This window comes from Mesocricetus auratus, unplaced genomic scaffold (assembly GCF_017639785.1).
Source record: "Mesocricetus auratus isolate SY011 unplaced genomic scaffold, BCM_Maur_2.0 Super-Scaffold_100006, whole genome shotgun sequence".
Lineage (NCBI taxonomy): Eukaryota > Metazoa > Chordata > Mammalia > Rodentia > Cricetidae > Mesocricetus > Mesocricetus auratus.
The window spans coordinates 70,061,592-70,078,021 of record NW_024429190.1 but is presented as its reverse complement, the minus strand read 5'-3'; the positions used below and the strand labels follow the sequence as shown (position 1 = coordinate 70,078,021).

The 16,430-nt window shown below is 46.0% G+C and overlaps 1 protein-coding gene across 1 annotated transcript; it reads right to left on the bottom strand.

The window, feature by feature from the left end:
• Nucleotides 1-8,721: 8,721 nt before the first annotated feature.
• Nucleotides 8,722-10,461, bottom strand: LOC101830677 (cyclin-K-like). The gene has a single exon (XM_040746605.1). It carries the CDS (start codon nt 10,420-10,422, stop codon nt 8,722-8,724), a length of 1,701 nt encoding a protein of 566 aa, XP_040602539.1. The 5' UTR covers nt 10,423-10,461.
• Nucleotides 10,462-16,430: the final 5,969 nt, after the last annotated feature.

Below are 16,430 nucleotides of genomic sequence, written 5' to 3'. Positions count from 1 at the left end.
CTCAATGGGCATCTGGGAGGACCTTCACTACTTGCTTTTCACTCATTGTCTCTGTTGAGCAGCCTTCATGCTGTGTTCCAACCATGCGTTCCACATAATATCATGGTGCACATTCAGCAAATAGAGAGCTAGAAGTTTTCAGGTCCTGTATGTAACAGGTGAAATTTCAGCTGGCAGTCTTGACCACACATCTCTAAGGCTTCCCTGCTGGGACATCAGTCTTGTCAATGCATTTTTTTTTTTTGGCAGCTCTGAGTCTGAGTCTCCAACAAAGTCCTCATGGTCCCAGGCAATGGCTCTTTCTGCAATGTAGCAGTAAACCTCTGTCTCGCTTCCCTCCTTGGCCTGGTAATCCTAGTGCCTGCAGGAGAGACAGGGACAGGCTCCTCCCACTGTGCCCACATCTTCTCTCTTCCTCCCCACACCCAACTGTCCTTCTCCATCAGAGATCAACAGCAGTGAAGGCTGCTGCAGTCTTCCAAGACGATGCTACCAAAGACTTCTGATCTCCCTCTGATCACAGTCTCTCAAGCCCAGATGTGTTCTCTTACTTGGGATCAACCTTCTGTGTCAACAGGATACATAGTCCTTCCAGAAGATCCTGAAAGGTATCTAGGTTGAAGATGTTCATCAGAGTCCCTACAGAGAGGTAGGGGAAAGGCCTCTAGGATAACCTTCACAACCTTACTGATTCTGTCAGTGAAGGCCTCCTGGAACAGTCCTGGGAAGAGCTCCATGGTCAGGTCCTCAAGAGCAAAGGCAACCAACACCTCATCCAGCAGCAGTAGTTTCCGGTCTGCTCCAGGAGTGTGGGTGGGGTCTGGAGACTCATTCTTTTGCATCCTGAGGAATCTTGAAGGAGAAGGCACCCAAGGAAATGTGAATTCCTACCAACACAGTCAGTATCCAGGAGTCCCTAAAGGTCACAAACTGATTAAAGTTCCAAAAAAAGGAAACCCTTTCAGACTTGGTGATTCTGGTCTCTCATTCCACTGTGTGGTGGGTGTGTGAAGAGCCAGAGGGTAAGTAGTTCCAGACCAGCTGTCATACTGATGTATACCTGAAAGCAAACCACACACGGAGAAAGGAAGGAGGTAGGGAGGGGAGGAAGGGAAGGAGGAAGGGGAAGGTAAGGAAGGAAGAAAGGGAGGGAAGGAAGGAGAAAGGGAGAGAGGAAGGGAGGAAAAGAGAGAGGAAGGAAAGAAGGAAGGAAGGAAGGGAGGGAGGAAGGGAGGGAGGGAGGGAGAGAGGGAGGAAGGGAGGGAGGAAGGGAGGGAAGGAAGGAGTTACAGGCCTGGTGGCATATGCATTTCATCCCCCACTCTCTCAGGAGGCAGAAGCAGGTGGATTTCTGTGAATGAGTTCCATTCTTGTCTATGTAGCCATCCAGGACTACATAACAAGACCATTAAAAAAAAAACCAGCCTAAAGTAAATTCCAATCCAACATCCAAAAGCACTTATCACTTGAAAACAATGAAGGAAACCTTCCTCTTTAAGAAACGTTAGGGCATTTCTTCGTTTGAATCCTCCAATTCTGTAGAATACGGCATTTTCCCTTCATTAATCTACATTCACTATGATTTCATTTTAAAATAAGAGAAACAAATATTTAAAGCTAGATGCTATCGATGTAGGTGCTATCTTGCAGTGCTGGCCTAGTATGCAGAAGGATCTGGGTGCCCCATTGCCTGTACTATGTAAAGAAGACACAGAGTTAGGACTTTGTGTCCCTGGCCTTAGGAGGAAGAGGCAGAATGTTCCCTCACTGCTCAAGTTCATTGAAGATACATAAAAACAGTTCCAGGCTAGCCTGGGCTAAAGGTGACCCTGTTTCATAACAGCAAAAACAGACAACAAATAATAGCCAGGAATATTAAAAATGAAATGAACCAAAAATTACCAGACGATACTTGAGAAGCAGCCTGTAATGTCAGCCAAAGGGAGCTGAGAATGGCTTTGGTGACACATGCTAATGACCTTATCAATCAGGAGTCAGAGTCAGGAGGACTGCATGTTCCCGTCAGCATGAGACACATGGCCACTTCCAGGCCACTCGGGGCAACATAACAAAACTCTACCGCAAAAAAACAAAACAAACAAACAATGACAAAAACAATCCAAGAATTAATAAATAAAAGTGCCATATTTGATATAAAGACAAAACTGCATTTGGACTCAAAAGGAATGTCTAATCTACTCCTATGGACACAGATATTCCAGCTCCCTGTGCCATCACTAATGTCCTCAGTGGAGAGCAGATGGACTGGTGAGAGAACATGTCATGACAGAGGTGGGTGACTCATCAGAGAGGTGGACACAGGTGACGGGGTTCCTCGCCCCGTGTGTCTTCTCTGGCCCCTCTGAAGCTTTTATGTACCTCATCCACACCCCTTCTCTGTTAACCCTCACCACAATAAGCTGCAATGGGAATGGATGATTTCAGCTCCACCCTCTTAATCCTGGTTGGGATTGTCGGTGTGTCCTTTTAGGTTTTCCTTCAGGGACAGAAACACTTAAGACTGTCCTATAGTGAATGACAAAGTCCAGCTTGTGGATTCACCATCTTTCTATCTTCCTTTTTCTCACTCTTGGTAGCATTTTGTTTTTAAACAAGGACTTACTTTATGGATACCAGGTTAGCCTAGAACTGGAATGAACCTCTACTCCCAGCTGATTCATTGATATTTTGAGAAGAGTCTCATCAGGTTAGGATGTATAACCAGAGCGTAGTTTAGCATACAGTCCGGGGCATCAGGTGGTCCAGGACTAGAAGCCACTAAAGTGGGGCCTGGGGCACTCTAGAGTGGGCGGAGCAAGTTATAGGCAGAAGGGTGGTGTCTTTGGTGCCATGGTAGTGAGCATGTTACAGCCTTTGCCTTTTCCGCCACTGGTTCACTCCGAAGTGGAGACCACACACGCAAGGCTTGACCTATGTCCCTCTGGCACATGTTCTTAAACCTTAACCCCACAGTCATTGCTGCTTCCTGGAGGCCTTGCTCTTTTATTCCAGAAGCTTCTGACCATCTGCTGCGACTACAGCTCCAGGCAGACCATTCACCTAGCATGCACAGGGCTCTCAGTTCAATCCTCTCTCTACTGGAAAACCTTCTGTTTGGATTCTTTATTCAGCTTCACCCACTCCCTGTCTCAGAATGTCCTGTATGGAAAACATTATATTCTGCCTGCCCCTTATGTCCATTCTAATTGAAGCTGCTGGTAAATTCTCTGGGCAGAAAGTTCTGAGAATCTGCAGCTTAGTTCTGCTGGAAGGAGCCTGTGTGTCTGCAGCACCCATGTTTGTTCTCTGAGATTCAGTTTCTGAACATGGAGCAAAGAATGACTACCTGTCACCTCCAAACACAAAGAGAGATGTCTGTGGGTTCCCACCCAAACCTAGAGAATACAGGCGCGGGCACTAAGAGGGAGAACCAGCTGGACTGGACAACCTTGGAGACACATGAGGACACTGTAGCTTCTTTCCCGTTGCCAGAAGGATCACCCTGAGTACAAGCTCAACTTTTGTGAATTTTATTGCTAATAAATTTCCATCTAATTATATTATGAACATAAATTAGTTATGAAGGGGAGAAGACAAACAAAACAAACAAACGCAAGCCCTCCTCAGCCTAGGTGAGAGACTAGCACAAGTAAACCGGGAACCACACAGCTTTGCTGTGTGTCAGTACAACCCCCTGCTGGCCAGCACTTGCATGTCATTCACACGATGGTTCGGAGTCATTGGCCTCTAGGATCTTACTGCCTGCACTCCAAGCCAGGCAGAATCACTCCACAAAATAACCTGTATTCTTTGGGGATTTTGTTTGGTTACTTGTTTCTTTGTGTTGTTGCTTTTCAAGACAGGGTTTCTCTGCTGCTTTGGAGCCTGTCCTGGAACTAGCTCTTGCAGACCAAGCTGGTCTGGAACTCACAGAGGTCTGCCTGCCTCTGCCTCCCGAGTGCTAGAATTAAGGCTTGTGCCACCACCACCCGGCTAACCTGTATTCTTTGAGACAGAAACATCATAATCTGCTACTGTGTTCTATGGACTTGAGAAGATCCTGTGGACCAAACTAAGTGTCTTGGTTAGGGTTTCTATTGCTGTGATGAAACAGTATGAACAGAGAAACTTGGAGAGGAAAGGGTTTATTGATTTATACTTCTACAGCACTGCTCATCATGGGAGAAGATCAGGACAGAGTCTAGAGGCAGGAGCTGATGCAGAGGCCATGGAGGAGTGCTGCTGTTTTCTGGTTTGTTCCATTCCACTACCCCTGCTGTCCTTATTATTCATCCCATGGTACTGTTATCTCCAAAATGCTGGGTTCTTCTTCTGCAACTGGACTGCACTTTCAAATAACCCTGAGGAAGTCATGTGGAACAAGCCAGTCAGCAGCCTTCCTTCCTGGCACTTTCTCCAGTGAATTTCTGCAGGGTCCTGCCTGAGTTTCTCCCCTGATGTCCTTCAGTGATGGACTGGGACCTGAGAGCTCTAAGAGGGAATAAATCCTTTCCTCCTCAAGTTTCTTTTGGTCACAATCTTTTGTCACAGCAGTAGAAACCTGTCTAAGCAGGATGTGCAAATTCCAGGTCCCATGTGTGTATTGACAGGATGCCCATGTTCCTACATTCCTTATAGAGAGTCCAGAACTAAGAAGTAAGAACACAAGGGGCCTGCTTTCCCTTCATAACCATTCAGCCATGGTACAATTGTGAGTCTTGTCTCAGGAAACACACACTGAAGCAAAGGGACAGAGCTGTGTTCGTACACAGGGCTTTGCAAGAGTAAGGATGAAACACGTGAATCTTCTGGGAATTCCTTTCTGCAGCTCCTTCTGATACTCCCTTCCCTTGTTGTCACTCATCCTGGATTCAGCATCTTTCAGGATGATGCTTGGTGTGACAACTAACATAAACCCATGAATCCTAAGTGGAAGTGATAGTTCCAGGGGAAGGGAGGTGCTGGGGAAGGCAATAGCTCCAGCGATGGAGCTGTCCTCACACTGCTAATTCCTCCTTTTCCTCTCCACTCTGGAGCTGGATGAGAAGTCAACACTCTGAACCTGTGCAGCACAGGGAAACAGCAAAGGCCCAGGTTCCACACGGGACTTCAGTGACTACAACTACAGAGTCTGAATGTGCTGCTGGCTCCGAGTGATGCTGGACAAGAGGCTGCTTGGGCAACAACTAGATTCTCTCCTTGATTCTTCTCCAACCTCCACAGCAATAGATTCATGCTTATGGTTCGGCCTATATTTGAGACCAAACAGGTGGCATTTAAGAATACATGTGTATACCCAAATTCTTATATACAAGCAATAATAAGCGATGAACTAAGTGGCCATGGATTTGAAGGTGAGTGGAAAGGATTATATGGGAGTCTTTAAAGAAAGGAATGGGAAGGGAGAAATGTTGTAATTTAAGAATTTTGAATAATAAACAAAAATGTTATATTGTCACCCCTACTAGATGTTGCACCCTTCCCCTATGGGGTCTGCTGACCAGCTTGTGACTAGGAGCTTCTAGCAAAATACCTCTTGTCCCCTCCTTCCAGTTAAGCCTGAATGCAAGCTCTTGTTTTCTGTCCATTCTTATTGTCTAAATGCTAATTCCTGTTATCAGCCCATCCTTTTCCGGAGGACCCTGGGAATGTGAGCTCCTGACCTTGGTAGACCTTGGTAGTTTTCCACCATGCCTGCTGTTGGTATTTAACTCTCCACTCTTGTTAAAATAAACGCCATTCTCCTTGCAAGAATGAGCCACTGTCTTTGTCTTCATTTACATCCTTAGCCCTTCGCTCGGATCTTTGTGAAGTGTTGTAGCCCCATAACCAAACCGGTTGCTACAGATGGAGGTCCCACCAAGATCGGGAAAGAAGGGAAACTGCTGAAGAATTACACTCGAATGCTGGCCAGCAAGTAAGGTATGAAGGTGTGACTGGATAAGGGTACCAAGTTAGGGGTACTGTGTTATCCCCCAGCCTTCGCCCAGTCTGCTGGGACTGGGAAAGCAAGGTGTCACTGGGGGGAGGCTCTTGTTGAAGGGCAGTTTTGAGTCAGCCCCTACAGAAAACCAGTCAGCATTCTCATTAAGATTAGGAGTGAGTGTATTAAATATGGGTGCTACTAGTTCCTATCCTCTTTGGGAGGACCATTTGATCCAACTGTTGAAACGTCAGGGCACAAATATCAAACATAAGACAGCCAAAGACTTCTTTAAAAACTATACATAAAGTCAGCCCTTGGTTTTTGGTCTCTGGTGATCTTAATTTCCTTGATTGGAACCAGGTTAGAGTGGCCCTGCAAAGAACTTTACATAAGAAAGGGTCAAATACCATACCAATTGTTACCTTTTCTCTCTGTCGTCTTGTTAGAGATAATAAAGCAGTGAAAAAGCAGGTCAAAAAAGCTAAAGATGCCTTCACAGAGGCTCAGGACCAAGAGTCTGTTAGATCAATTCAAGCTTCCTTCTTCTGAGTTCTCTCCCTCTTCTTCGGGGGATGAGACCAAGGAACACAAAGAGCCTCAACTTGAGAAAGGCATCCTCAAGTTAAAACATAAGCTTAAAAAATGCTCCCTTAAGCCTCATCCCCCTGCCTGTAATCCTAAACATTCTGGTTCTCTGTTTTCATCCTGGGGGCCGGGGTCAGATAGAACATTCCCTTCTTGGCTTTGGGGGAAATGGAATGGTTGAGGGTGGCAGTTGCGGTGTGTGGGCCCCATGCCCTTTTCTATCTGGCCGTTTTTTAATCCTTTGCAGCCTTAGTTTGGGCCCCCAATGATTGGCAGCGATTATGTTGCGCTGTGCTGTTGGGGGGCGGGTTGTTTGGTCTGGAGGGGTGAATGCCAGGAATTGTGTGGCCAGGCAGCACGCCATGGCACGGCTGCCAGTTTCCTTGGTGGGAATTTGGAGGTGCTTGCTGGCACGGGAGCCTATGTGGCTCTGGGTCAGCAGGTCTTTACGACCCAGCTGTTTGTGCGCAGACCTCAATGGCTGCTGGCCACACATTTGAGGATCTTCGGACCGCCTTAGGATTGGCTGGCTTGTGGGTGACGCCAGAAAAGGTACAAAAGGAGTGCTAATTCCTGTTATCAGCCCATCCTTTTCCGGAGGACCCTGGGAATGTGAGCTCCTGACCTTGGTAGACCTTGGTAGTTTTCCACCATGCCTGCTATTGGTATTTAACTCTCCACTCTTGTTAAAATAAATGTCATTCTCCTTGCAAGAATGAGCCACTGTCTTTGTCTTCATTTACATCCTTAGCCCTTTGCTCGGATCATTGTGAAGTGTTATAACCCCATAACTGAACCAGTCGCTACAACTAGAAAAACATAGATACAGAATATACAGATACATAGTTTGAGCTTCTATGCTACATTCAGCAAGGTCTTAAAAAGCTGTCCCTGTCAATAAAACACATTGGGACAAAGAAAGAGACCAGGCTTACAACCCTCAGCATCTTAGCTGTTTTCCGTGGTTGTGTGAGTCGAGAGAAGATGCAGCTCAGGGCCCATGGGCCGGAAAGCTGCTGACTGGTAGCTCCAGCTGCTTCACTAGAACCAAACAGAAAATAGTCCCAGCCTAGGCTCCTTACTCCACCTAGCCCTGGCTGTGGCCAGGAGCCTGCCAACTCCTCAGTGGCCCAGGTGGCAGAGGTACACATCGAAAGCCATGAAGCACATCACAATGGGTGCTAGTTTGTGCCATGAATAAATGGTCCTTTTATGTCTTCTTGGGAAAGCCAAACTGGATGTTTTCCCTCAAGACTAATCCCAAATCACCAGTTTTGTGTCTTTTTCAAATGTCTTGAGCAAATTATAAATAGGTCTGTATGTAGAAGTCTTTGCAAAGAGATGTAAACATACATTACTTTCCCAGTACACACCTCCTTTCTCCCTGGAGGAAAGGAGAGTGCCACCCAGCAAGGCAGCCCCTCCAGAGGATACAAGACACACTTACAAGCTAAGCGGGGCCACCTCACCTACAAGGGCCACAGAGAGGAGCACTGAATGACAGGAAAAGAGCCAACCAGGACACAGTTACCAAAAGTTGAGTCCCCAGAACAATAAGCACTGGTGTCTAGAGCAAAGGCCATTCCTTTTGGAGGTATTTACTGATCCAGTGTGGCTACTTACCATCTTTACGAGTGTAAGGAACCTGGCGCTGTGCTGGACACAGATGATGGCCGAGACTGGATGTGGTCACACCACAACAGGCACTACCCAGGGTGCACTACTCTCACCCAGACCAGCCCTCCCACACTGTTACTGTCTGGCATATACAAGGCACCTGCTGCTACTCACCCAGTGACTCTTCAAGTTGGTTGGAAAACTTTTTCCCGCTTTTTCATGGAGACACCATAGTTTAGCATATAAGAGGATTTATTTTCGTAGAATAAAAACATTTTATCATCATTCTCTATTTTTACACTGAGGTGACAGCCTTTCCCTCTAGTCCTCCCAGAAGAGAAGAAGACACCAGTTGCAAATGGCAGGTGAGGTGAGGTGAGAGGAACTTCAAGGTGGACTGAACGATGACCTGCTACACGCTCACCAGGGGATGCTGAGCCTCCTGTCCAGGGTCTCCTGTACTCATCATGCTCAGACAACCTTCTGAGAGTCATGAAATTCATGATCTTCAAAGTGCAGTCTTTTACGTTGATGATGAATATGTAGTTATCTCACACCAGGGTTAAAACAAACAGACCAAAAAAGGCTTCCCGTTATCTCATCCAGGCTGCCCACCCTAGGCCCCTGACAGGGGGCATGTGAGGTCGGGAAACGAGGGTGGGTACAGGAGGCTGAATCCCAGGGGAAATAGCTGCAGGTGACAAATTCAAACCTGGAGGAGGGTGAGGAGGGACTGCATGGGTGGGGGGCAGGTGTGAAGGTGGGGGCAGAAAATTGGGATTATAGATAGGGCGAGGGGGAAGATAGCCTGGGTTAGGGAAAGGAGTGGTGGGTGGACAGAAGAAAGCTGGGGGTGTAGGAACAGGATATGGAGGGGGGCTGGGGGGGTAGACATGGGGGCGGAAGGGAAGGTGAGCAGGTGGGCCACGGACTGGGGGCAGGGCACCATAGGAGAGTCCCTCGGTCTCCATCATGGACTGAAGGTTCTGGTAGCCATCTCCTGACCTGAGGGAGCTGGTGGTAGACATCCCAGTCATGCACCTGGGAGGTGGTGGGAGTGGGGGCCAACATAGCAATGGGGGAGGTTTGTGCACAGGGGCCAGATTCAATGGATGAGGAATCTGGATTTTGGGGAAGTCGCTTGCTTCCACTGAACCAGTTGCTTCAGCCTCAGCTAAGGCAGGAGAAAGGGGAGGCTTCCGGTCTGGAGACAATGGTGAGTGAGTGGTCTCAAGTTTGGGAATTTTAGGTGGTGGTTCTATGGTTTTGTTCTCTTCCTTTGGAGAAACCACCAGGGCTTGCTTAGCCTGTCCTGGAGCACTGGACTGTGGGGACTCTTTCCTGGGCTGCCAGTGCTGCTGAGCTGACTGCTGGGAGTCCTCCTGCTGGGGCAGCGCTGCTTCAGAGCCTTGAGATGTCTGTGACTGAGGTACTTGCGGCACTTGTGGTGTAGGCTGAAGACACGGGGGCTGCTGCAGCTGATGAGGGGTGTGATGAGGCATCTGTTGTTTCCCCTGTGAGTAAAGATCCAGGATCTGGTGGCAGATGTCTTCCAGAACATCAACAGGGACATCCTGAACAAACTGTTCCCACCACCTCCTGTACATGGGTGTGGAGGTCCACTCCTGTATTTCATATTTGTGCAAGCGTCCCGCAAGATACATCGCTGCTACAGCTATGATCTCCGGCTCCCACTGTAGGGACACAGTAGTGCAGAGACTGTCATTTACAAATGTCCATGCCATTTGAACCAACTTTTCAATTTTGCTTTTCTTTCCTCTGAGCTGCTTTGCATATCTGAGCAGGAACTGGTAGGGATGTTCCACTTGTAGATCAAACTTTATGGTCTGCAGTAAGATCCTCTCCAGCACCAGGACTTCTTCCTGTGGGTCTTCTCCAAACTCAACGAACTGGACATCATTTAATAAACTTCGAGCCGTTTTGATGATATCTTTACATTTTTTGGGTGTTTCCTCTACTTTTCCAGCCAGAAACAGACAACAAGTTCCAGTTACATACTGCGGGAATTGCTTGAAGGAATGAAACATATAGAATCGATGAAAATAAATGACTCCAGTTGCCAGGGTGTCATAGTGTAACCCCAAACATGTACCCACATCAAAGATGAAGCGAGCCCCCTCTCGGCGGTACCGGGCCTCAGTGGCTGGATCAAGTCCTTCAAGTTGTGATGGTGTATGCGAAAAGTCCTTCTTATCCCAGTACCAGCATGGGCTTGTGTGGTCCAGGTTTGCTGATGTGACTGAAGGGCTTGAATTTTCTTTGTTCTCCTCCATTTATTGAGTAGACTTGTTCTTCCCAAAATGGCCTCTGGAATGTTACAATCCTCTGAGAATCTTTCTTTAGCACAACAGCAAGCCCCTGCCTCAGGCAAACCCCTTAGAGACATCTCTCCTTCCTGACAGCAGCCATCTTGGATGCCCTGGGTCAAGTTCTATGATAATGACTTCTCCACGGATGGCCTATGACATTTCTACAGCACACAGGGAACATGAAAAAGATGGCCATAGAGCATTACCCTGCCCCTCTGGAGTGCTATGACCCTTGGGGTTATGTCCGCTCAGACTGATTTCTTCAACTTTATTCCGAGCTTATGGATACACTTAGGGTTTTAAGGCTGCCCAATAGGGTCTTATTTACTACAAGAGTCTACACATGTCATCGACTATGTATGTATGACAAGCAGACCCATCTTTGTGTTTGCAGTAAAAAGGGAAATGTCCTTTGCCTCCTGTCACTAGTTATATCCCTCTTATGTGTCTGTTCAGCATCCTGTGTGCACAGACATGTTATACTGGAGTGAGTAATGGATACGCGTGTCCCCATAAGGCATGAAGGAGATTTTGGCTGAGTTATTGCCAGGGAGTCAAAAATATGTGATCTATAGGTCTACTTGAGCCCTATTTCCACAAAACAAATAAAAACACTTTTTTTTTTTTTTGGTTTCTCTGTGTAGCTTTGGAGGCTATCCTGGAACACTCTCTGTAGACCAGGCTGGTCAGGAATTCACAGAGATCTGCCTGCCTCTGCCACCTGAGTGCTGGGATTAAAGGTGTGAGCCACCAACACCCAGCTAAAAACACTAACTTAAATGTAGCACAGTATAAGGGAACATGCTAGTTACCTCAGCACCCTGAGGCTAGAAGGTGTTGATTTCTAACCTACCCAGAACTACAGTGCCAGTTCTAGGACAGCTTGAACTAGGAAACTCTTATCTCAAAACAGCAGTCACACTGAGATCAACAAGCTATCATAGAAAGACATTTGAGATGAAGGCAAACCTTCGTTTACAATTAAACCCAGTGTCTTGAATGTGTTCATCTGAAGAGACAGAAATCAGCATTTCCTGTTCATTCTTAGGTCTTAAAGTTTCCCAGATCAAATTGCCGGACCCAAGACCCAAGGGAGGACACTTACTCACCAGTTCTGAGCACTTAGGACAGGTTCCTTTATCCCAGCTGAGCCAAGCAACTCCTCCAGCTCCAGGTCTCTGAGTGTCTTGGCTGGCTCTCCTGGAGCCTTTATATACCTCTCTGCTCATGCGCCCTACTGCAGCCCCGCCTTCCAACCTCAAGCTACAATTTGACTGGGTGGTTCAATCTGAACACGGTGGGTGGTTCTCAGTGAGTTCAATACTAGCCTGATCTAAGTAGCCAATTCCAAACCAGTCAGGCATACAGAGTGAGGATCTCCCTTTAAAATTTTAAGCTGGGTGGTATCAGGAAACATCTCTAATCCCAGCACTCAGGAGGCAGAATTAGGTGGATCATAAATCAAGGACATCTGAGTCTACAGAGTGAATTGTAGGACAGGAGAAGCTTCAGAGGAACCCCTCCTGGAAACCAAAAAATAAACAAAGAAACCATTTTTTCTTTTCTTAAAAAAATTTTTTTGAGACAGGGTTTCTCTGTGGCTTTGGAGAAGCTCTTGTAGATCAGGCTAGTCTCAAACTCACAGAGATCCACCTGCCTCTGCCACCAGAGTGCTGGGATTAAAGGTGGGCACCACTAACACCCAGCCTCTTTTTTTGTTTGTTTGCTTGTTTTGTTTTTCAAGACAGGGTCTCTCTGTATTGCTTTGGAGATTGTCCTGGAACCGGCTCTGTAGATCAGGCTGGCCTAGAACTCACAGAGATCCGCCTGCCTCTGACTCCCAAGTGCTGGGATTAAAGGTGTGTGTCACCACCAATGCCCGGCCCAAAACAAACAAAAAAAAATTTTTTTAATTTAAGGGAATTTAGCAGCCAGTGAGATGGCTCAGGAGGGGCCACCAGGGGGGAATGAGCGAGACCTCAGTGTCTAGTCCTCCTGTCCCAGCATGCACTCTCTCCTCTCAGAGCAGCAGCACACAAACGAGCAAACACGTTAATCATCAAAGACACATAAGGAGTGCTGATCCAGGGTCGGGTGCAACCTTCAAGAGAGTGAAGAATGCTCAATGAAACTCCATTTCTCCAAGGTGCAGTGATGACAGCTGGGCTAATGGCAGAAGACAGAAATCTCTGAGCCTGTGAGTTCCTGCAAGTTTCTTCTGGTTCTTTTCTGTGGTTGTGCTATGTGCCTTTGAGGAAATAGATGTTTTTCCATCCAGTGTGTTCCGGTTATGGCTTTCCCTCCCCCAACTCCTCTGAGACCCTCCCACCTTCCTTCCATCCAATCCATACTCTTTGCGTCTCTCCTAAAAAAACAAAGAGACACCGAAAGAATAGTAAGAAAGAGCCGGGCAGTGGTGGCGCACGCCTTTAATCCCAGCACTCGGGAGGCAGAGGCAGGCAGATCTCTGTGAGTTCGAGGCTGGGCTGGACCAACAGCCTCCAAAACAATACAGAGAAACCTTGTCTCGAAAAAACAAAAAACAAAAAACAAAACAAAAAAAAAAGAATAGTAAGAAAGATCTGGTGTGGTTGAACACACCTTTAACCTCAGCACTCTGGTGGCAGAGGCAGGTGAATCTGAGTTCAAGGTCAGCTTGGTCTACAAAGTGATTTCTAGAACAGCCAACTCTATTACACAGAGAAAGTCTGTCTCAAAAAACAAACAAAACAAAAACAAATTGGAATAGGAAAAGTGAATAGCAGAGGAAAAGGAACCAAACAAAACGCACGAGGAAGACATAGATTCAGAACACCCACAGGAATCTCCTAAGAGCACGAAGTTGGTAGCCATAACATCTAAGCAAAGAACCTATAAGGTATGTGTTTTTGGAAGTATGTGTGTATATACACGGTCTAACAAAACATTACAAGACAAAGAACCTCCAAAAATGCCATGAGTCTATTTAGTGTTGGCCATCTACTGCTGGTCATTGGACCTGTCCTTAAGACTTGTTTAATTCCAAAAAAAAAAAAAATTGAACTGGGCGTTGGTGGCCCAGCAGAGGAAGAGGCAGGTGAATCTCTGTAAATTCGAGGTCACCCTGGTCTACACAGAGAGTTCCAGGACTGGCTCCAAAACAATACAGAGAAATCATGTCTCAGAAAACCAAAAAAAAAAAAAAAAAGAGTTGTTTGATTCCCAGGGAGACAGCATTTGAGAGAACTAATTTTTCATCTTCCTCCTTATCTATTGGAGATTGTTTCTGGGTTAGGGCTGGGAGCTTGTGTCCATTTCTGTCAGCACCAGCACCCCACATGGTACAGACTCATGCGGGCCCTGTTCAGCCACAGTCTCTCTGAGTTCATAAGTTCATCAGTCCTGCTGTGTTTAAGGTTTCTTGATGCCCACCCTCCCTTCTGGCTCTAACACTCTTTCTCAATTACACAGGGTCCCTGAGCCCTGAGGGGATTAAAGGAGTGTGGATCCCCAGGGCTGGAGTGAAACACAGTTGTGAACTGCCTGACATGGGGCTAGGAGCCAAACTTGTCTCCTCTGAAGAGAAGCAGTGCTCTTCAGGGCCTGGCCATCTAACCGCCTGGCCTTGAAGCCTTGTTCTCTTATTGATTGTGCCTCCACCTCCTAATGCCTGAGCAACAACACGAACCAACACATCCAGCCTGCATGCCACATGGGTTTGGGGCCACATCCTCCTGGGCTCTTAAACTTAGCAGGGCTAATGGTATATAAAGGTGTCCAATGTAAAGCAAAAGTCATTCAGCTATCCTAAAGTACTCCCTGGGTCCAATGCCTGTATTTTAACTCCTCAACTGTAATATATATTTCATTATAAAAGTCTCCCAAGTAATCAGTTATATTTTTCATGGACCTAATATAGTAAGAATAAAAGATTTTCCTCATATTCCTTTATCTATTTTTGGTTTTCGGGACAGGGTTTCTCTGTAGGTTTGGAGATTGTCCTGGATCTCTTTTTGAAGACCAGGCTGGCCTGGAATTCACAGAGATCCACCTGCCTCTGCCTCCCAAGTGCTGGGATTAAAGGCATGTGCCACCACCGCCCGCTAGCCCACTGAGTCTTGAAAACCTTTTTAAAGTTTAGTTTGTTTTGAAAATCTTATTCCTGAGTAAGCACAAGAACAGATGTTTCAAGAATATCTCAGAGCCTCAGGGCTGGAGAGATGGCTCAGAGGTTAAGAGCACTGACTGCTCTTCCAGAGGTCCTGAGTTCAATTCCCAGCAACCACATGGTGGCTCACAATCATCTGTAATGAGATCTGGTGCCCTCTTCTGGTATGTACAGACATACATGGAGGAAGGATGTTGTATTCATAATAAATAAATAAATCTTTAAAAAAATAAATAAAAATAAAAAAAGAATATCTCAGAGCCTCATAAAGAGATCTCTGGCTTCTTTTTTGTATGTTACAACATCCAAGGCATGAGGAAGAGCTTCACATAGCTAAAAGCAGGAGGGATAGTGTGTTCAGGACAGTCCTGGGGAAGCTTAGAAGCAATAGTCTTGGGAGACGGCATGAATGATTCATAAGAAAATTTCCACCAATCCCGTATCCCCAAATTGTACAAACAGGAAAGTCCCCCAAGTATGCAACAGGTGGAGATGAAAACCAAAGGTGGCACGGTGGCCATCATGTGACTCAGCTTTGATGCATCTTTGTCAAGCAGCTGTGCTGGCTTTACGACTTTGCTGTCCCCATCAGATATGGCTGTGCCAGGATTAGGATTGTACAACTTCAATACGTTTTCCCCACAAAACTCTCATCAACAATTTCCAAGTCAGTATATAAAGTTCAATGTTTCTTAAAACTAGATGTCATGAGTGATACACAATTAAAAATTATTTCCCATGTAAGGAAGCCTTTGTTAACTACTCTGAGCTCCTGTAACCATTCCAACGAAAGGAATTACAGCCTTACACAATTTTGTAAGTATTTCTGTTGACAGGATATCTAGCAGTACAATAGAATCCTATCAAATGAAGGAACTATGGTTCAGAGGGTAAAAATCTTATCTGAGGCTAGATTCAAACCGTAACCGATGCTAGTGGTCAGAAAACGTCCATGATCCAGTCAGCTGCTGTTCTGCTGGTTAAGTTAGCAAGGAAGAAAGGACTCTTGCTCTGGTAGTATGGTTGATATATGCTTCAGAATAGTGTTTCAACGAAGGCAGTGATAGTCATCATTTTCATTCTGTCACTCTCTTCATAAATACTGTCCTTAAAAGTCAGGGACATTTTTCTTGGCAGAATGAACACTTTAAATACTTTTTGCAGAATAGAATTGAGCCCCTAGGACTTCAGGCTCCTTCTTTCCTCTTCTTCATTTTTTATTCACTCTTCCCATACTCTCCAAAGACATCGTTTAAGTGCTCAACCAGTGTAGCCCATGACAATGGATGTAACAACACTGACCAAGTGGGGGAATAAATGCTGTTAGAGAAACGAGGCTAAATAAATCACAGTACTGCAAAAATGAATGTCAGGTACATTTGGGGGTTCACATGGTATGTGATATTGAATTGGACTTCATGGATGTGTTGATAGTCATCTAGCGAGAAAGGCATATAGTCAAAGAGAGCTGTGTGTAGAAGGGCTCAGTGTTCTGAAAATGATTGGTGTGGTCAGAAAGAAGTCTTTACCCCGAGACTGACCAAAGCTGCAATGGGAAGTGAGGACCACATCACAAAAGGCCTACCCCCTATCACATGTGAAGTTCCTATGCCTCAAACTTGTCTTGAGTTTCTGTAATAATCTAGATGAGAGATGATGACCTCAACTATGGTTCTGGGCCATGACATCTTTGAGAGATACAAAGATACCTACAGAAAGAATATGACATTTATGATGTTTTAATAACATAAGGCCTTTTATGACAGTGAGACATGTCTGTTCCTAGCAACACTAATCTACTTCAGAGAAAATGATGGTCACCAAA

What these genes read in the sequence shown, in the direction of transcription:
- LOC101830677 (XM_040746605.1), bottom strand. Translation starts at nt 10,422, where the DNA reads ATGGAGGAGAACAAAGAAAATTCAAGCCCTTCAGTCACATCAGCAAAC.